This window comes from Leguminivora glycinivorella, chromosome Z (genome assembly GCF_023078275.1).
Source record: "Leguminivora glycinivorella isolate SPB_JAAS2020 chromosome Z, LegGlyc_1.1, whole genome shotgun sequence".
NCBI lineage: Eukaryota > Metazoa > Arthropoda > Insecta > Lepidoptera > Tortricidae > Leguminivora > Leguminivora glycinivorella.
The window spans coordinates 8,839,506-8,862,794 of NC_062998.1; the positions used below are offsets into that span (position 1 = coordinate 8,839,506).

Sequence of the window (23,289 nt, forward strand, 5' to 3'; positions counted from 1 at the left end):
GACCAACTCTATAGTAATTTACCCTAAGGAGAAGGACAAATCAAGTGAAGATACAAAAAAACTTGTACAGGACCTGATAAAACCAGAAGCTCTCAAGCTACATGTTCGTGGAATGAGAAAAACGAAAAACGGAGGCGTTATTATAAATACCGATCGCAAGGACGACCTAGAAAAACTAGGAGCATCCCAGCAGCTTCAGAAATCAGGACTGAAATTAGAAGAAACTACCAAAAGAAGACCTAAAATCATCTTGTTGGGCGTGCCTTCAAATATAACAGAGAACGAAGTTTTCGACTGCATTTATGAACAAAATATTGTGGATCAACAGCCAAATATTTCTAAGGACACATTTATGAGCTCTATAAACCTAAGTCATAAATCTGGCAAGAAGGACCAAGCCACATGCAATTATATATTAGAGTGCTCTGGCGACATAAGACGGATACTCATTCAGCAACAGCGCGTTTTTATCAATTGGACTTCCTGCCCAGCACGAGATTATACTATGTTAACGAGATGCTACAAATGTCAGCAATATTGTCATTCTGCTAAATACTGAAAGAATGCCCCAAGATACTAGAACTACCAAAATGCGCTACATGTATGCGATTCAAAAAACCCGCTGACCACGTGACCACCAAACTGGAGATGACTCGTGCCCAGGAAAGAAAAGTGCCCTTATAGGGTATTTAAATACCATAGATTATGACGGCACCTGCTAAAACCCTACCCTGTTATTTATACTATGTCTAAGGAGAAACGTTTTATTATCACTTATTTAAGTTAATGTAAACCTACTTACTTACAATTTATAACCTTTATTGTTTTGCTCAATAAGCACCTTACTACATTATACTGACCTACTAACACGAAATGCCTAAGATACAAGTATTAAGTTACTTAGTTTAGGTATTGGCGTAAAATAATATTATGTTGACCTGCTTAATTTTTTTGCATACAAGACTTTTTTTGTTATTTATGTCTTTCTAAACCATGTTTGTACCTATATTTATAGTTTTTAAGCATTATTTAAGAGAATTGTGATTGTTTTAATTTTAGATATTTTTCTATGAAATAAATTTTATCTTATCTTATCTTATCTTATCTTATAGGTAGTAGGTATAAAATACTGACATAAAGTTTACGTACCGTTAAGTGCTTCAACTTTGCTCCCCATCCTAACATAGCCTCGAGCCATCGATGAAAATAGTAGTTCTAATTCTAAATCTAATTCCTGGGATATAGCATAGTGACCGCCATTATAAATTGCTATTCGGTAAAGAGTCACTATTTTTGGAGCCAATCAATGCTAAGCAAGATTAACAAAGTTGCAGCATTGACCGTAGGGTAATATACTCGCCCGGAAATGTGGGAGACGCATTTAACAGAAGTTGGCGCACTGTAAGGGTTCCTCCTCCTGAAAAAGGACCTGCGAATATGGACCACACTTCAGCACAACCCTCTCCAGCACAGTCAGCACAACCTTCGCCAGCACAGTCATCGCAGCCCGCACCGGTTGATGTGGTGTCCACCAGTGGAATCCAAAGTTGGTTATCCTCAATTGAACAATGTTTGAATGAAATATGTAATATTTCGACTGAAGGGAAACTGAACTCGGACCAGAAAATAAGGATTAACAAACTGAGCAAGAATATATCAAGTGGGGTGTCCCAGCTTGCAGTGCAGTACCAGGCGGTTAAGCAGCAAGTGTTAGTCAACAGTGCCTATCTAAAAGCTGTATCTGAACAAATTAACATCGTAGAACAAATCAAAGAGCTCCGAAATAGCTTACAAGTTGCCCCCAAAATAGAACCGACTGTATCCTTCGCCGACAAAGTGAGAACAGGTAACAACTCATCTATAGTACCTACCAAGACCAACTCTATAGTAATTTACCCTAAGGAGAAGGACAAATCAAGTGAAGATACAAAAAAAAATTGTACAGGACCTGATAAAACCAGAAGCTCTCAAGCTACATGTTCGTGGAATGAGAAAAACGAAAAACGGAGGCGTTATTACGAGTATAAATACCGATCGCAAGGACGACCTAGAAAAACTAAGAGCATCCCAGCAGCTTCAAAAATCAGGACTGAAATTAGAAGAAACTACCAAAAGAAGACCTAAAATCATCTTGTTGGGCGTGCCTTCAAATATAACAGAGAACGAAGTTTTCGACTGCATTTATGAACAAAATATTGTGGATCAACAGCCAAATAGGTATTTCTAAGGACACATTTATGAGCTCTATAAACCTAAGTCATAAATCTGGCAAGGAGGACCAAGCCACATGCAATTATATATTAGAGTGCTCTGGCGACATAAGACGGATACTCATTCAGCAACAGCGCGTTTTTATCAATTGGACTTCCTGCCCAGCACGAGATTATACTATGTTAACGAGATGCTACAAATGTCAGCAATATTGTCATTCTGCTAAATACTGCAGAGAAGCTGAATCCACATGCAGCCACTGCGGATTATCGGGACACACCAACAAAGAATGCCCCAAGATACTAGAACTACCAAAATGCGCTACATGTATGCGATTCAAAAAACCAGCTGACCACGTGACCACCAAACTGGAGATGATTCGTTCCCAGGAAAGAAAAGTGCCCTTATAAGGTATTTAAATACCATAGATTATGACGGCACCTGCTAAAACCCTACCCTGTTATTTATACTATGTCTAAGGAGAAACGTTTTATTATCACTTATTTAAGTTAATGTAAACCTACTTACTTACAATTTATAACCTTTATTGTTTTGCTACTAACACGAAATGCCTAAGATACAAGTATTAAGTTACTTAGTTTAGGTATTGGCGTAAAATAATATTATGTTGACCTGCTTAATTTTTTTGCATACAAGACTTTTTTTGTTATTTATGTCTTTCTAAACCATGTTTGTACCTATATTTATAGTTTTTAAGCATTATTTAAGAGAATTGTGATTGTTTTAATTTTAGATATTTTTCTATGAAATAAATTTTATCTTATCTTATCTTATCTTATAGGTAGTAGGTATAAAATACTGACATAAAGTTTACGTACCGTTAAGTGCTTCAACTTTGCTCCCCATCCTAACATAGCCTCGAGCCATCGATGAAAATAGTAGTTCTAATTCTAAATCTAATTCCTGGGATATAGCATAGTGACCGCCATTATAAATTGCTATTCGGTAAAGAGTCACTATTTTTGGAGCCAATCAATGCTAAGCAAGATTAACAAAGTTGCAGCATTGACCGTAGGGTAATATACTCGCCTCATTCGGTGACACGCCTATTCGGTGAAACAACCAAAATTCGTCTTTCGGAATAGTGCTTCAAAGCTTGTATCACCGAATTAGGCGTGTCACCGAATGAGGCGAGTTTACCCTATCTACTCAAGTATACGTATAAGTAGTACTAAGTACTCAAGTACTATTACATCTCGCTCGTACTAATGATAAATATTAGTACGAGTAGGTACATTATACTGTCAGTAACCCGTGGTAAGGTGTAAGGTAGGTAAAGTCAGCTGCAGAGAAAAGTAGACCCCCCTGCATACAAATTTGTATGCAAGAGGGTCTACTTTTCTCTGCAGCTGACTGTACCTCTTTTTCTAATAATATTTCAGTCAAAACTTTATCAAATTTACTTCATGTAGTGTAGGTACGAGTAAGAATATTTTCACCATATAAGACCGAGAAAAGGTTTTCCTTCGTATCTTTCTGGAAATGTTCGTATTTGTCACGCTAGTTCAAACAGTGTCAGTTTGTCTTGTACTGAGACTGACTGAAATACCATGACACGCTCATACGTTTCCGTACAAATACGAAGGAAATTTTTTCAAGTATTTCTCGTATTAAAGACTCCATCTTTATTGCGACCGCGACCGGTCTTCAATATACTGGGCCGCCACACCACTTTCATTTTACATCCTTGCTACATCCGATATCGGATCGGGTAATGTAAAAACACTCTTACAATACAAGAAGTAGATCCGATAAAGTTTTGACCGAAGTGATATACTTACGAAAAATGGTCACTTACGGCCCAGCCACGACATTGGTCTAAGCGCGACAGCGGTGAGCGGCGGCCATACATTGGAGCGAGACACAGCGATGGGACTTTTCATTCGCACGTATGGCTGCCGCTCACCGCTGTCGCGCTTAGAGCAATGTCGTGGCTGGGCCGTTAGGTTACCTTACCACGAGTCACTGACAGTACAAAGTACAGTCACCGGCATAAATAAGAGATGATTTCTGTACCTTGTCGTTTTTAATCATTTGACCTTCGTATGACATTTCAAATAAGATGTTCATGTGACAAGGTACAGAAATCATCAATTATTTATGCCGGTGACTGTAGTAATATGTCAGTACGATCGATATGTTTAGAAAGATACGATAATTATACGTAAATACATACGATACGTAAACTTAATAAGACGTTTATAAGTGTCAAGAATATTATTCTCAACATTTTAAGTATTTTTAGTATTATTCAAAGTAAGTATACATTTTATACGACCTAAGCGTGAGCGTCAGAATGGCGGGTGTACATCAAGCAATCCTGGTGTGGTATACGTCAGGAGTTAGTGCTAGCAATGTGCCAAATGTGCGCCAAAATTCGAGCAATGTGCTCTTTGAACTCCAGAGATATTTAAGAAATTAATGACACCCGCCATTCTGACGTCAGGTTGGCGGGTGTACTTCCAGTTCTAGCTAATGGCTGTTAACTTGAGGGTGAAAGTACTGCCTAAGGTTAGTGCTCGCAATCTGCTTCCACATGTATGAAACACACACTAATTCAGAGAGCCGTTGAAGAGTAATATGGGATTGAATAAAGATGTCTATAACGCCTGCTGAAATAAAATAGCAATGTTCATTACCTGAAATGCAGCATTAACATTCAGGCGCTTTTCACAAAAAAGTGATACTTATAGATATATTTATTCAATCCCATATTACTCTTCAACGGCTCTCTGAATTAGTGTGTGTTTCATACATGTGGAAGCACATTGCGAGCACTAACCTTAGGCAGTACTTTCACCCTCGAGTAAGCAGCCATTAGCTAGAACTGGAAGTACACCCGCCAACCTGACGTCAGAATGGCGGGTGTCATTAATTTCTTAAATATCTCTGGAGTTCAAAGAGCACATTGCTCAAATTTTGGCGCACATTTGGCACATTGCTAGCACTAACTCCTGACGTATACGACACCAGGATTGCTTGATGTACACCCGCCATTCTGACGCTCACACCTAAGCTGTTCTGTCCCGCACGCTTGTGAATCCGGTGAAAACTTGAAATTGGTGTGGCTTTGTAGTTACCGCTGAATTTGACCTTGGCTTTTATTTGGGCTTCACATGAAAATCACGAACTCTAGCTCCGACGTTATTACTTATGATTCGGTCAAATTGTGTTTAAAAAAAATGATTCAAAATATAAAGAGATGCGGTTTGATACTTTACTTTAGGGTAAGGTGATTTGCGCACCCTCCGCGTGCGCGAATACTCGGTGTAAACTTGAATGAGTTTTACTTACTGCATTAACCATGAGGATAAGGTATAAAACATACTATAAGTTTATAAAGAAATAAGTAGTGTTATTTTGCGAGTGTCCATAACTAGAACCGGCAAACTGCGTACCTTATTAAAATAACCCTAACTAATTTTGTTTGGGGTATATAAAATTGATTCATTGAGTATCAGTTGGCTTTAAGAGTAAAATTTAATACTTATTTCACTGTCCATAATGGGGGATCCATTACTAGAGAACTGACGTCCATGATTGGAGAAAAAATACCTCGTTTTCATTTGTTAACTATGAAGAAACCAATAGGAGTATCTATTTTACACGTATCAGTGAAATATCAAAAATAGGCAAAATTTTATCTTAAGCTGTCCATGATTTGGTCCGTTACCTTACCATCTCAATAGCCCGAGGCAGAGACAGAACGAAACCTTTAATAGTTATTTGTTATACAAGGGGGCAAAGTTGTATTTTAACGCCGAGTGTGGAATTGAAAAACGAGCAAGTGAAAGGATTCTATAGTTGAACCACGAGCGAAGCGAGTGGTTCGAGAATAGAATCCTGAACTTACGAGTTTTTAAACACACGAGAAGTAAAATACATTTGCACCCGAGTGTAACACAAAACTTTTCCCCTCACTATAGCGAGGAAACTACAACGCAAAAAATGCGTTTATCACTGCTTCCAGTAGTTCCACAGGTGGTAAATCATCTTTATTACTAGATTCACCTACTTTTATCAATTTTAAAGCAGTTCATTTGACTTTATTCAAGGTCAAGTTACTTTACCCACTAGTGGATAAAATGCGTTTTTACCCGCTGGTATTAAAGGACAAAACACGTGTTTCCGAGCTAGTGAGGGGAAAAATATGTTACTGGAGCAATCTCATCTTTGTCATTAAAAACATTTACATTGTTTGCTCTCCCACGTATTAAATTGAGTCACTCGGAGTTACTTTTCTAATTTTATTGTAGGCTTTGTAAATGTTACTTTTAGTATTAACAGGGAAAATAGATAGGAAAAGACGTAAAATGTAAACTTATTTAGGACATTTTTGTCTTACAGGAAGAATATACTTATGCCTAATGGCGACTGTAATTGGTCCTGTAATAACCGGCTGGGCCTCCGGCGTAAACGATACGTAATACAAAAGAGGGGTAGAGAGAGAAAATGGCACCCTTGGTTAGGTCTGATATTGTCCCTGCGGCAGATGTAGCCCACTTACGTAAAATACGACAGGGCGGGTGATTTAAAAGACCCATAGACCCGATAATATCCGGGCTTTTCACTCAGCATTATTCCAATAATACCTCAAATTCCGATCCAGGGTATATCTATAAACTACGTCCAAAAGAATAAAGGCACTGTGACTGTCATTTCGCTTTAGCGGGGATTCTGTGACGTCATCGCATGCGTTCTACTCTCACCTCTCACCCCCATTCATAAACGTTCACTAAAGTTATCCAGCCGATAAAGTTCGTTTGTCCCTTTCTGATCACACCAATACATCGGAAAGGGACAAACGAACTTTATCGGCTTGATAACTTTAGTGAAAATTTATGAATTTGGAGGTAAGTCTATTAATCGTTTAAAACAACCGCGCGCTTTCCTCAGTCATCTGTTTTTTTAGCGCACCGGTATTTATTGCTGGAAAGCTACAATTTGACCTTGAGGTAGGTACTCATGGGTTTAGTACGCGTACTTTGCGATAGTATTTGCGCGAGATTAAACTACACACCCGTTTGTATTCAAATATTATGTACAGTAAAAAATGTTGTAGGTTAAATATACCTATTAAAGAACCTAACCTTTTTTTTGTGCAATACATATAATACCGATGGAGTGGAATGATTGAAATGAAGTAGGTATTACCCGTAATCCTGAATAAAATTGATTTGGAACGTCCGTACAATTGCAACTCCGTAACAAAATCTCAGCATTGTTTTCGAATACTGTCATGTTCTGCATACGAGCTCGAATATTGTGGAAATACCTATACCTATGCTGTGCTTGAGCGCAATTTCTCAAATATATTGCTTTGGGCAGCTCCAGTGTGTAGTTATTATAAAATTGGGTTACTATAATATATAATATATTCATAGGGTCTCTAATCAATGCTTTTTAAAGTTTTGTTTTTCAAAACAATAGAACAGAACTGAGAACCTATACCGTGAGTTTTGACCTTTTAGAAGACTTTAAAAACCTCTAGTAATTAACCGTTTGGGGGCGCAGTCCACTTTCTTCATAAAATTAATGCTATTTTCTGAACGGTTACCCTAATCGAGTAACCTATTTTTCAGTACAGATGGTGTTTTTTTACGCACTAGTGCGAGAAGTGGTTCATTATATGTCAGGTCGAAACTTCGGAGGGCCATCTTTACTGAAAAACGTCGTACAATACACGTGCGAAAAGGAAATTCGTAACTCGTGTTGATTTAAAACACTCCCTTCGGTCGTATTTTAATTTATCGCCACACGTTTCGAACTTCCTTTTTTACGCACTTGTATCGTAATGTACTATATTAGACACTTATGCTAGCCTAGCCAGTCAGCGGGTTAGAACTTATGTAACCCAAACAAACTCGTCTTGGCCTTTTTGGATTATGCAATATCTAATCGCTTGTACACTTGGGCACAATAATACCTAATCTCGCGACGAATGACGCAAGAGAATTGATTCCCAGTCTTTGTGCCCCAATTACGTGTAAGCTTAAGGGAACCGACGACTCCATTACTTTCTTTTACAGAATGCGCTGTACGTTTGAAGGCACTGGCAGTTCGCCTTTGAACAAAGTGTATAATTATGGAACTCCTTTGTAGATCCAAAATATACAAAGTATATATGTAAAAGCCTGATAAGTAAGTAGATGGAGAAATCACATCGTTGGAACACTGTAGATAATGTCGTCATTTTGAAATCAATATACCTACGTAAGAAAACGGGATGAGACTACAATATTGAAAACAAACAAACTACAACATAAAAAACCGGCCAAGAGCGTGTCGGGCCACGCTCAGTGTAGGGTTCCGTAGTTTTCCGTATTTTTCTCAAAAACTACTGAACCTATCAAGTTCAAAACAATTTTCCTAGAAAGTCTTTATAAAGTTCTACTTTTGTGATTTTTTTCATATTTTTTAAACATATGGTTCAAAAGTTAGAGGGGGGGGACGCACTTTTTTTTCCTTTAGGAGCGATTATTTCCGAAAATATTAATATTATCAAAAAACGATCTTAGTAAACCCTTATTCATTTTTAAATACCTATCCAACGATATATCACACGTTGGGGTTGGAATGAAAAAAAAATATCAGCCCCCACCTTACATGTAGGGGGGGTACCCTAATAAAACATTTTTTTCCAATTTTTATTTTTGTACTTTGTTGGCGTGATTGATATACATATTGGTACCAAATTTCAGCTTTTTAGTACTAACGGTTACTGAGATTATCCGCGGACGGACGGACGGACGGACAGACAGACATGGCGAAACTATAAGGGTTCCTAGTTGACTACGGAACCCTAAAAATGACATTCTGTTTAGTCCGTCAGTTAGATCGTCCAAAAATACTGAACATATATTTTTCGCTTTTTCTAATTAATTAATGAAAAAATACAAAGATATTAGACCATCAAAGTTTTTTTTTAAATAATAAAATATCTTTATTATACATAAAAGGGCAAGTTATATAATAACAGAGTTACATAATAACTTTACTAAGGATTTGTACAAAGACGTCGGCTTGTAGTGGTCAAACTCTGTCCCCTAAACTAGGTTTAGTACCTGTGCCTTAGGGGCTAGAGCTCTTCCATTTTTATATTGAAGTCATTACAATATTGCAGGTCATGTAACAGTTCCAGTGGGGGCTTGTGACGTCACTTCTAAGTAAAAATTGTACCTAGGTGTGACGTCACGCGAAACTTCAACGCACTGTACCGTCGTCATTTTTTGTTTACGAGAAAAAAGAATATTGCACTCAGCATATATGTATGATTCAACTCACGTGTTGTACGCTGAATGTAATTCGCAAAGTTTCAGCCAATTTCGATGATACTCATGTCCTTAAAGTTAGGAAATGAACAAAGGAAGTTATACTCGATAAAAAATGAACTCGAATAAAAACTTTGAAACACGTAAAGACATCAATTATGTTTATGTAAAAATGGTTTACCGCAAGTTTACACACTTCCTAAAGTTTTTTTCTAGAATACACGTATTACACGTAAATAAATAAATGAATAAATAAATATTATAGGACATTATTACACAGATTGACTGAGTAACGTAAATAAGAACATTATACCTATGTCTTTAAGCTACAGAAGTTTCAGTGTATTAGACCAATATGAATGCAAAAGTAATGACTTATGAAATTTAAATAAATTTATAAAATGTCGACATACAGCTTTTATCGCTGACTGTGTTCTTCTTACCTCAAAGGCACAGACATACCGAGACAATACTAGAAACCCCAAATGCAATTAGGTTGCGTTATGTTATCACAGTTACCTTAGCCATCACCTGACTTCATCAATAGGTTAGCTCTGCTCCACCTCACCGTAATACCTCGCCATAACGATTGCGATACCTATTCCCGTCACACTAAGTGCTATGCCAGATGTTAGAATACAATCTTGGACTCATTTAGAAGCCGCGCGAACTCGATTTTAGTTACATTGCGGACAGTTTAGTTAGATAATTCAGCATACCTACCAATCAAATAAGAACACTCGCTTACGAGTCCCTTACTATTCGATTGTTCTGAAATAATTACTTGGTTGTTGCAGCTCGCCGGACCCAGCGACGGACCCGACTCGTACATCAGACGTTACCGCCTCGAGAATGGCAACTCACTCGGAGAAAAGGATGAGGTAAGCCACATCCACTTACTCGGGATATAGCAAATGCTCTGCTTTTCTAAGCCTTCTATGTTTGACAGGCAGCCATTATTATTTTTTGTTTTTCTATTTATAATAATTTATTCGACATACCCCTATATCTATACCATACATACATTCACACGGGATCTACAAAGATAGTATACTTACCTTACCTGCATCTATAAATCAATTGGATTTACCACAAGTTTTTTCAACGCTAGTCGAACTAGAGCAGTACTAATGTTAGTTTAAATTTGAATTATATTTAGTTAAGACATCTATTACATTGTATTTTTAGTAGCCTTGCGATTTTTTTCAATGTTAATTATGCGCGTTGCGAATGCTTATATCTACCACAGATACCTACATATCGTCACTACTTTAAAAAAAACTTGTATCTTCGTCTGTCAATGAAAAGAAAATTGTAGTAAGTATGTATGGAATGCATATAGACTTACTGCGTTTTAACTTTGAGGAGTAGCGTGAGATACGAGATTTTTTCAAAGTAGTGACGATATGTAGAATTGTATTAGGCTTTCTAGTAAAATATTTAGTGTTCAGTAGCAAATACCCTCGAATTTAGGATTTAAGTAGTGCCTATTCTCTCAGTCTATTAAAACTTAATCACTCGTAACCAACCCTCAACTATCAATAATTAACCAGTAGGTATATATCCTCTTAGCAACTGCCAGATTTCATTCAAACTTATAAACGTACAGAAAGCCAAATAAAAGTTTCGTTATATGCCCACGTTATGTAAACAAATGACGCTCGAAGTTCCGCCGGAGGAAATAAACATAATCTCGGAGATTTGATCAAATCACGAGTGAGGCACTAAATTGAACGTTATTGGGACACGATTACCCGACATTAATTCAGTCGGGAGTTTTCAAATGTTCTTTGTTTTAAAAGGGGGCTAAGTTGTTTAACCGCACGTGCCAATATGATACCTGAGCAAGCGAAAGATTCCGAGTGAGCGTAACGAGTGGTTCAGAGTGTGGAATCTAGCGCGTTACGAGGGTTTCAAAACACAAAGGTTAAAACAAATTTTGCCACCGATCGAAACACAAAAATGTACCTACACCACACCAATATGAGAAAAATAATTATGAACTGTAAAACGTCGAACTTAATCAAAATCATGATTTTTTTACATTTATGTGTTAAACGTGAATTCTACCAACGAGCTTTAGGCATCAAGTTATTTTTTTTATGAAATTACTTTGAGCTCTTGTGGACAAAATGCAACTTTGTCCTTCAAATCTGACGTATCAAGAGAGCCATTAGGTACCAGTTGGTGTGGTGAAAACAAATTTACGTTCAGCCGTTACCCCTTTAGGAGGTTTGTACTTGGCAAGTTGGCATGTTCGTATTCTTGTTTAGCTGTTGCCAGGCTAAAGCTTTGTACCAACCGCAACGGGTTGGAAACTGACATTAGCAACATTTATGGAATTGACCATGACCATGAGCCCTTTCAAACCAATTTCAAACGCTTTACGTTCGCCTCCAGAACAAGGCCAACTAAATTGACAGGTCATGCACAAATGTTGCCATATGCCAGTGGTATTCATATCGATAGTTTCAAAAAGGTTGTTAGAAAATATATATAAATATGCCGCGAGTGGCGCTACCTTTGCGTAGATACTTGAATTACTTGAAATGTATTAATATATAATAAAGTAAAAAAGTATTTTAATGACATAAATATAAGCTTCAAATCATAAAATCACTTTCCTATTTAAGTTTTTACATTTTTCTAAAACTATCGTATATTTTTCTATTTGACTGCTGTATATTTTTCTAAGACTATCGTAATATACTTGTTCCAGTATTTCAAATCCAGTAAATAGAAAGTTCTATGTAATTTGAACCCGGAGGTCGAGTACCATCGCTTTTGAAAGAATTTAAATGAGTTAACATTTTTGCCAATAAGCCTACCGTCGGCTGTTTACTCGGCAGATCGCTTGATAGGCAGAAAGGCTTTAAAAGGCTAATGAGCCGAGTCTGCGAAAGGGACGTTGGAGCAAATATTTAACATCTTGATTTTAAGACATAGTTCGTTGAGTTTCGGAAGAAATTAAGCAGTTGCTTTAAATATATACTTTGTGAGTACTAAATAATTTTACACAGGAAAGTCGTTTTACAAGATACTAGCTTTTGCCCGCGGCTTCGCTCGCGTTAGTAAGAGACAAAAAGTAGCATATGTCACTCTCCATCCCTTCAACTATCGCCACTTAAAAAATTACGACCATTCGTCGCTCCGTTTTGCCGTGAAGAACGGACAAACAAACCGACACACACACTTTCCCATTTATAATATTGATATGGATCTGTATTTTTATTTTTGTATTATAGTGACCTGTTTGTTGTACTTTACTCTCCCGATATTTATAAATTTTATAATTTATAAGTTTACTAAATAATATAAATAAATAAATAATAAATATTATAGGACATTCTTACACAGATTGACTGAGGCCGACGGTAAGCTCAAGAAGGCTTTGTTGTGGGTATCAACAACGATATATATAATATATAAATACTTATATACATAGAAAACATCCATGACTCAGGAACAAATATCTGTGCTCATCACACAAATAAATGCCCTTACCGGGATTCGAACCCGGGACCGCGGCGCAGCAGGCAGGGTCACTACTGACTGCGCCAGACCGGTCGTCCTACTAAGCTTTAGCCCCGCGGCTTCGCTCGTGTTAAATTCAAAAACTGCTCCATACAAACTTCCACCCCCATTTTAGGGAAGTGGGGGTTAGATAGAGACAAAAAGTAGCCTATGTCCCTCTCCATCTCTTCAACTATCTCCACATAAAAACATCACGTCAATTGGTCACTCCGTTTTGCCGTGAAAGATGGACAAACAAACAGACACACACACATTCCCATTTATAATATTAGCATGGATAAAAGTACTATATGTAGTTTAGTTGCGTCGAGAGGTTCCTATACAGAGTGGGGCCTGTAACAAAGGCGAAGAATTGAACTGTAGGCTATTCTCCTTATACTGATCAACATTTGTTCAGTGACTTTTAAAAATTATGAAGTCTTTAAATTTTTTTTTTTTTATACTACGTCGGTGGCAAACAAGTATACGGCCCGCCTGATGTAAAGCGGTCACCGTAACCTATGGACGCCTGCAACTCAACCAGTGTCACATGCGCGTTGCCACCCCATTAGAAATTTTTAATTTTTCATACAAAATAAATATTAGCTTCAATGTACGCCATTATTGTTGTCATTGACGTTGTCTGTCACACTTTAGACTTAACAGAATTCGCAATACATTACCTCTTAGAAAAAACTTTCAAGGGTGATAAAAATCAAAATACAAGTTATTTTTAAAAGTCGCCGAACAAATGTTGATCAGTATAAGGAGAATACAGCCTACAGTTCAATTCTTCGCCTTTGTTACAGACCCCACTCTGTATATAATTAGGATGGTCATTAATTGTTTCCAACCAGGGGCCTGTTGCATAACAATTTACAACTTGTATTACAAGTGGAACTCTCTTTCTTATAAAATGAATTGGAGGGGGACTACCGCTTGTAATATGAGTTGTAAATTGTTATGCAATAGGCCCCAGACTGAACTGAGGATGAGGAGTGATATCCATACTAATATTATAAATGGAAAAGTGTGTGTCTGATTGTTTGTGCGTCCTTCACGGCAAAACGGAGCGACGAATTGTCGTGATTTTTTAAGTGGAGATAGTTAAAGGGATGGAGAGTGACATAAGCTACTTTTTGTCTCTTTCTAACGCGAGCGAAGCCGCGGGCAAAGCTAGTGTCTTATAAAAGGAGTTCTGGTTCATTCGCTTATACAATTAGGTATTAACTGTACATTTTTAGGCACATCATTTTTCCAAGCATTCTTCGGTTTTTAAAATTTTCTCATGTTTTCAGCTTTTTGGGCCTCACAACACACCTGTATTGGAGAACCCGGAGTTCCAAACAAGATGGTACTTCAAATACTTTCTGGGAAAAAGTGAGTATTTTATTAAATTCTTAGTACGACTTACAACCATAATAATACACCATCGAGTGACGTATATGTTAATTAAGCTACGTAGACGGTAACTTATATGGCAGTCAGACACTGGAAATCACTCACGGTAAGGTTACAATTAAGAACCAAAAGACAATGTTCTAAGTTCAACTTACAGTACCTATGGTTAGGTACAGTCGAGTCCATAAATATGTGTACATTTATTCACCTTAACTCGATGCAATAAGGTGAAAAAATGTACACATATTTATGAACTGGACTGTACAGGTCAATTCACAAGAACGGGCACGAAAGGAACAAATGAGTGAATGAAAATATGCATGTGTATGAACAATCAAATGGCAGTTACGACTGTATAATATCGATACAGTATGCGTAGCCGAATGCACAAACGCTCATGAAACGTTCACGATGATATCTCTTTCGTAGCTATCTATCTCTATCTCTATCGCTCTTGCGTATTGGCGCGGCAGAGCCAGACTACATTTCCGCGGCGTTTTGGTGGCGTTTCGCGTCGCAGAAATGCCATTCGGCTGCGGGGCCAAGTGTTACTCTTACAATCAAAGTTTTGATCATTCCATTCGTGCCAGCATTCGAGAATTTTCATGTACAGTCAACCAATTAGAATCCTAGGCCACTCTAGAACCCTATCTTATTGACACCGTGCTTTATTAGCCGTAGATGTCACTTTAATATTTACTGTGAAAAGGTTCTACAGTGGCCTAGGATTCAAATTGGTTGACTGTACACCGTAGTGCCATGACAATTACTTTGAATCAATTCCTACACATATTCATCGGTTTGAATTCTGTTCCTAATGTAGAAAAATAAGTATAGTAAAGTATAGGGGGTCCCGGAAATTATTTTCTACTAATCGTTTTACATTCTTGAATGGAGTGGCATGTGGCCAGTTTTGTAATCAAATCATCCTCCATTCAGAATTGCCTCCCGTAACTTACCTGCCTATTATATCTGCCGACACATGTATATCTTATTGATTATCTATTGTTAAAAGCTATATAAACCTAAATGTCAATGTAAATGTCGTAGGATTTGAGATTCAATACAGGTCATTTCCTTTCCCTCTCATAACATTATTTTCGAACTTTCCTGTTATGTTTTCGGTTCTCAGAAGTACACGATACTAATTTGAAAAACAAATATTAGTCTACAAGAACCCTTGAGGCACAACAGTATGGATAATCCCACGGGCTTGATCCATGTGACCTCTAACTTTATAATCCGAAAATAAATTTTACGACGTCGTTATAATGTTTATGAGAATGATCATACATTTATATTAAACAAGTCAAATGTATGGGAAACTCAATTCCTGAAATGTTTAAATTGGAATATGTTAGATATAACTTTTTCATACGATGAAACAAAGTGTTATTTATTAAATCCAAGTAAAGCTGAGTTGAGACCAGCAAGTTATTGCTGCAAGTTTTAAGACGCAACTATAGGTAAGAGTGAGTAGCAAATATCTGCATCTCTTTCTTGTATATACTTCTGTCTCAAAACTTGCAGCAATAACTTGCACGTCTAAACTCAGCTTAACATTTAGAGGACGAAAGGAATATTTGTACCTAATTCCATTTTTTATATTCTAGTAAGAATAATTCTAAATAAAGGATAAAAGGGGATGATCCTTCCCACATATGGATTTAATTAATTGGGGTCTGCGTCGATTCCTAACAACCCGCGCAAATAAACCGGATATTGTACCCGAAAAAGTTACATTAATAATAAGAACAAGCTACATACATAACATACCAATTTTATATGTGCCATCATATATAAATGAAATATTGATTTGTGAGTAAACACTTCGTCCTATTGTTTGGGTTTATCAAGGTATAATTCTAAATAAAACAGGAATATGAACATTTAACTGAAATGTAGGAACAAATGTGCAAAATAAGGATGTAGTTTTAAATGTAATAGTGTATCTAAGAATATAACAGGCAGGCAAGCACGGTCGGGTCGTAAACGATTATAACGTCAGGCCGTCCTTTACGCACTATTTGTAAGTGCGGTAGGGACGGACTGATGCGATAAAGTGTGCTACGCCCGTGTAGGTACAAGGGTATCCTCATCAATGAACATAGTAACTATGTTAACTTACTCTAGCTACAGACGTGCCTAGGACAAAAGATACTGGAAACAAATTAAATTACAACAAAACATAAAAAAAGGTTTTTCACATCACGAGCCCTTCCACTTGAGAGAACTCAAAGGCGACGTTCGGATTCAAAGGACTTTTCGACCGATTAGAATGAAAGGAGACCGTTCCGAGACACTTCCTCAATACAAGATAATATCCAGCTCTGTGATACCGTTTCCGATGAAGAACAATGGGGAAAAGTCGGTATAAATTATGTAGCGGTTTACGCAATTTTTGGGTTAGCCAAAAAGGCAAAAACGTAATAGGCCCGATCCCGGCATTATGCATGCGTACCTCTTATCAAAGACCGACTGCATATCTTTTGTGAATTAGATCAAGTATATTGTCAGTGCTAAAAATGAATGAACGAGGAGACAAACGGACGCCACGTCACACCAGGCGGGCAAGTCCTTTCGGGCAAGTCGGACGCACCGACGCGATAAGGTTTATCACACTAGTGTGCTACGCCCGCAGGTTGCGTTCCTAAAGTCAACCCACAATAAGTTTGCAAAAAATTTGATAGCCCGGCCTCTGTAAGGGTTAAGTAAACGTCATCATTTCATCGAACTTTGACGTTTAAAATAACAGCTGCACCGGTGATGTTGTCAAAATTGTTGCAAACTTATCGTGGGTTGACTTGACTTTATGTATAACCGTCGCTGTCACTGTCATGTCAAATCACATACGTTTACTCTACTCGAAAATGTTCTTCAGCCCCTCTAGCACAACTTGCCTTGTCGCGCGCGAGTCCATACATGAAGTCGCGCTTGATGTACGGACTCGCGCGCGACAAGGCAAGTTATGCTAAAGGGTCGGTGTGGCATCATGCTAGTCCGTGCATACTGTAGTAGCGATATGATATAACTGATATAAGTCCTAATCCTAACCTTTCACGGCTCAGCCACGACATTGGTCTAAGCGCGACAGCGGCGAGCGGCGGCCATACATTGAAGCGAGACACAGCGATGGGACTTTTCATTCGCACGTATGGCTGCCGCTTACCGCTGCCGCGCTTAGATCAATGTCGTGGCTGGGCCGTCAATGTGCCTCCTCATTGACCCTAATTTGAGTTTTAAAAACAGAATAGCCTTTGAGAACACATTTGCTTTTTTGAAAGTATAAAATGTTTATACTTGGGAATAACTAACACGAGTATCTTACTGCACTAGCACTTACCTGAAGACCTTATAATATTCCGAATGTAAAGTACAAAGTCGGAGCATTCTAAAACTTTAATATTGTTCTCTCGTACAGAATAAGAGATAAGATGCAATATGCTCAGAGCAACATTGTTGAGAAACTTTTGGTAATATCAACGACATTTCATAACTTAACATAACGTTGTACTTTGAGTGGTTGTGTATAATCCAATACCACTCAGTGGGATCATCTCCTTGAAGTAAAATAAAAATAAGTATATGTATTGAGGAATAAATATGTTATCGTATTCAACTATTAAAGAAGCGCTGGTGGCCTAGCGGTAAGAGCGAGCAACTTACGATCTGGAGGTCACACACGGATTCGAACCCCGGCTCGTACCAATGAGTTTTTCGAAACTTATGTGCGAAGAAATGTCATTTGATATTTGCCAGTCGCTTTTCGGTGAAGGAAAATATCGTGAGGAAACCGGACTAATTCCAATAAGGCCTAGTTACCCTTCGGGTTGGAAGGTCAGATGGCAGTCGCTTTCGTAGAACTAGTGCTTACGCCAAATCTTGGGATTAGTTGTCAAAGCGGACCTCAGGCTCTCATGAGCCGTGGCAAGGAGGATGATGATGATTCAACTATTAAAGAAATGGGTCAACATTGATTCGCGAGGTTACATAATTGTTTGATTGTAGTGTCTGAGTTGAAGTAATAGTACATTACATCAGAGGCCGGGAAAATGAGGATTTCCGGCCAAGTGGGTATAGGGATACGAGGCCGGGAATCCGTTTTCACGCCGAGGCATGTATAGTGCTTTTCTCAAACATACAACGAAATAAAAAAAACTTTGCAGGCTGTAACTGCTCTATAGGACAATATTTTATAAAAAAGTGACAAGTTACTTTGCAGGCCTAGGCCTAAAAAATTATATGAAATCCATTTACAGTCCTCTCGAGTTGTTGCGCCCAAAAAGCGATACTTCCCAGCCCATTTTAAGAAACGTAAAGACAATATTTCATTGCATGTTTGAGAAATAGTACATTACTACAGAGGCCGGGACAAAGGGGGTTGCCGGCCGAAGACATATAGACGGCCGAACGATGCGAGGCCGGATAGGTCTGAGGCGGGCAACCCCATTTCCCGCCGAGGTATGTATAGTGCTTTTCTCAAACATGGTATGAAATAAATAAAGTCTACTGAAAATAGTAACTTTGGATGGCTGTATCTCCTAAACGGTGCGTCGTAGCGCAAAAATAATCGAATTTTCGTTCCCCTTTGATGCCCCGTACACGCTTATAAAAAAACAAAAAGTTAAAAAAAAATTCAAAAAAACAAAAAAAATTTTTTTTGTATGAAAACGCACCCAAAATCAAATATTGTCTAGGGCCCGTACCAGTTGCAGTCGGCACGTCTATAAAGCCCCTTTTAGTTTTTTTTTTAATTGGCTAAATACCTGGATGTTATGTCACAATTATCTGTGTTTGGAAATTAAAAAAGAGGACTTTGCCGGCCTTGGCCTGCAAGGTTTGTATGAAATTCCATTATCTATCAATCGTCCTAGTCGCACCTGCAACGTCATACTTCGCTGCCAATTATAAGGCACATAACATCAATATTTCATACCATGTTTGAGAAAAATTACTAGCATACTATTGACACATGTTTACCTATTTACTTTATGAGTTAAGTCTGAAAGCGCGACAGTCAATTGTAAAATATTGTCTCCATAACATTAAATCAACATAACGTTGAAAGGCCATACTTAAAGTTATTTTCAGATAGTTCATAATACGTGTAAAAATTCAAAGATAGGGTAATGTAAGCGAATTTTGTAAATTCTTCATGAGATAAAAGAGACAAACCAAAAAAGGTTAATATATTTAAAAAGTTTGTAAATATATACAACGTGTTACACCAGCTACTGAAAACCTCAGACACCCCAACAGATTTTTATTATTTTGAGTTAGTTTAGAGAGTTTATTCTAAAATCGGTGTATTATCTCTAAAGATATTGCTATTTCTTTTATTTTCGAAATTCTAATTGATTAGTAACTCTACGTTCGTTGATTACGTATGTGTGACGTGTAAGTGTGTCATCATGGTCCACACAGATTACTGGCAATTCGTAATCCTTATTGCAAAGGCATAAGCTTTAGGTATCATAACAATTGTCAGTCATACAAACTGGGCACGAACAAAAGTCGATAAGGCGATAGTTTGTTACAAATTATAAGAAAAACAGCCCTTATTGCCTGAAATACGGTAGTGACATTAGCAACTGACATTCGCTTTGTAGTAATAGGAACTGCACTGTCGTATTTTGCCATGCTACATTGAACCTTGTCACTGAGCCAGAAGAGGGAACATTTGAATATTCAATCTTTAATAAGAAGAACAGCCAAGTAGATAGATCCCTATGCCATCCTCTATCAATGATACAGTAACTGTTGCGTTTGTAACTTTTACACCGGACACGCAAAAAATAAAAACTAAATACAAAAAACAACCTGCATTAAAATATAGCCTAATCGATTCTACTCTTGATTCTGAACAAACTGTTTTCGGGTTTTCAGTGGATGGTGTAACACGTTGTGTATATATATAAACTGAATCTAGTCATATAACTATATGACTAAACTAGTAACGTATTATAGTTATATTCCTAGTAAGATAGCAATTAATCGCTTTCGTTTAACTATGTTACGACGTATAATTATATTCCTAGGGTTATAACTATATAACGGCTTTATCTATCTTACTGCGACATATATATATATATATATATATATATATATATATATATATATATATATATATATATATATATATATATATATATATATATATATATATATATATAGATACATAATAATTATGTCTAGGTTATGATGGGAGATAATAATAATTAAATCAATTATGACGTGTGTTCAATGTTAAACGGTAAACCGATTTATGTAAAATTAAATATATTATAAGATATTTTTTATAATACTGCTATACTATATAAATAAACCCTTATAGATTGAGAGTGATCTAGGAGTCCTAGGACTCATATTGATTGACCATACATCCGTGACGTTTACACTATCGAGTAGGTACCGTATTCTAAACCGTCATAAACTCATGTTGGATACTCGATCCTGGAGTAAATTAATAAAATACTACGATTCAAATTTACTAATTATATGTATATATAAAATAAGGTAACCTCTCTAAGCTGTACAGTCGAGTTCAAAAATATTTGTACATTTCGTCATCTTAATTCGTTGCAATAAGGTGAAAAAATGTACACATATTTATGAACTCGACTGTACCCGTTTGTTAGAAAGGGCAGGCAAATGGATCACGCTTTGAGGAACAAATTCCGCGTCGTCATTTGTTTTTGACACTTCCTTTGTTACCACCCACGGAGTTGTGTGCTTATAATAGATTTTCCGCGTTTTCCATGCAAATCATTATGGAGATTAGGCGCCCTAATCATTCAGGCGAGCCTAAATATTTTGAGGATATGCGCTTGGCATGCCCCAATTTATATAATTGTACATTTTGTTAACATAATTTAAATTGGCAACAAACAGTCGCAATTGGTAGCCGTTGTGTCTTTGACTCTATGAGACTCAGTAGCCGTGTTAATTTGTCTATGTAACGAGCACAGGAGTTTTCTATACATTTTTTATATGGGAGTTTTTTAAGCTTGGCTGGACGCGTCTTTGACAGCCGTTGACTGTGAGGTTACCGAGAGCGGGTGGGCAGTGGGCAGTGGCCATACTGTACGATACGTATACAGTAGAACCCGCTTAAAACGATTCTGAGGGGACCCAGCCAAAAAAGCGTATTATACGGGAAATCGTATTAAACGAGAAAAAATTGTGATTTTTCATCGTAAACTTTTAATAATATATGGTTACTTTTTCTTGGAGCTTTACTGTTTTTCTTCTTATTTTTGACATCACTGAACCAAAGATGGAACAAAGAACTCAGAGACAACACCGACACTCAACACCGCAGCAGTGATAATGAGCGAAGTGTATGTAGGTAGGTACGAACTATCGCACTAACCGCTGAGCTAGGATGACAAATTACAAATTAATCTTTACGGGTGGCGGTGTCGCCAGAATCGCGTAATTAGTACAGTACAATTAGTTCCGATTATTGTCACCCGCATAAATAAAGTTGTAAAGTAATGCAAGGTGAGTGGTTTTAGATGGTGTATTAAGCGGGGACGCGAGTCGTATTAACCGTGAAAAAATGTTTGAAAACAAGTCTCAAATTGTAGGGACCGGCATAAAATGGCGTATAATGCGGGAAATCGTATTAAACGTGATCGTTTTAACCGGGTTCTACTGTAGTAACTCTTTAATATATTGTGACCAACAACGATATAATACGGGACTGATAAAGCCCATACAAGAAAGCATACCCCTGAAATGTATGGGCTTTTAGGCTTAAAACTAGATGGCGCTGTTTCGCAGCCTGGAAGTGTCCAATATCATATTTTCCGCAAATATTTTTGCGTTTTAATTTTTTATAAGAACAAATGACATATTTCTTTATTTTCACGCCAATAAACAAAATAAATTTGTAGGCATTATCAGTATAGTTATGATACATGTAGTATTTGATAGGTGGCGCTAAAAAATTGGGTACGATTCTTAGTATGAAGATTATAGATCCTTTATTATAAATCGTCCTTGATTGTGACTCAAGTATGTCAATTGTTTCAGTGCACCAGAACTACGTGGGGCTAGACTACGCCCGCGAACCTTTCCTACTAAGTGTCGTGCAGGAGAGCTCCGCCGGTCTCATGCGGGCCATACTCTTCAACAAAAATGTATATATATACAATAATTCTAGTACATAATGGTCTGCAATAAACTCGGTTCTTCATACAAACGGAGTTACGCTGTTGTTTTAAAGCTGTAGGAGGCACACAAGTTCTATTTAAATATTGGATTGTAAAAAAAACTCATTGAGACCAACTGAGATTAAATCCAGCCAGCCAGCACCATTGGCACATTTTTTTAGATGTAATAGGCATTTAAATAAGATTAAGTAGTTTTTATTTTTTTGGATCTCTGGATAAATTGAAATTCGCTGCCGACTTTTGATATTTTAGTTTATTTTCCTCTGCTAACACAAACAGTAAAGAAATGTTTTGAATGCGATTCAGTTTAAAAATTCTTCGTTTCCTATAAACGGCGACATCTAATAAAACACCCCCTGACACTCTGTAGAGTTTATACATCATTTTGACTTTAAATAGCAGTTTGATACGAGATTGTATCAAAGTAGTTATATGTGATATTACCTCCTCAAACAATATTTTCTATACAGGGTGCCCAAAAGATCTACATCCCGCCCAGCGCGTGGAACACGGACCCGAAGACCGAAGTGCGCACGCGGCCGACCGTCAAGCAGATCCTCTCGCAGTTCCCCTGTATGGAACGCGTAGACAAGTTGCCGAGGGAGGTGAGCCGTGAGGTGGGTAGCTTGGCATACATTAGAACCCGGTTAAAATGATCACGTTTAATACGATTTCCCGCATATTACGCTATTTTA

General features: G+C 37.4%; 1 protein-coding gene across 1 annotated transcript in view; it reads left to right on the forward strand.

Annotated features, from left to right (window-relative positions):
* LOC125241556 (GTPase-activating Rap/Ran-GAP domain-like protein 3) overlaps positions 1 to 23,289 on the forward strand; it is a 75,942-nt gene that overhangs the window by 13,320 nt on the left and 39,333 nt on the right. The window contains exons 3-6 of the mRNA XM_048150093.1: positions 10,301 to 10,384; positions 14,315 to 14,396; positions 22,455 to 22,561; positions 23,065 to 23,206. Of these exons, the coding sequence (XP_048006050.1) occupies positions 10,301 to 10,384; positions 14,315 to 14,396; positions 22,455 to 22,561; positions 23,065 to 23,206 (415 nt within the window). The remainder of the gene's footprint in view (positions 1 to 10,300; positions 10,385 to 14,314; positions 14,397 to 22,454; positions 22,562 to 23,064; positions 23,207 to 23,289) is intronic.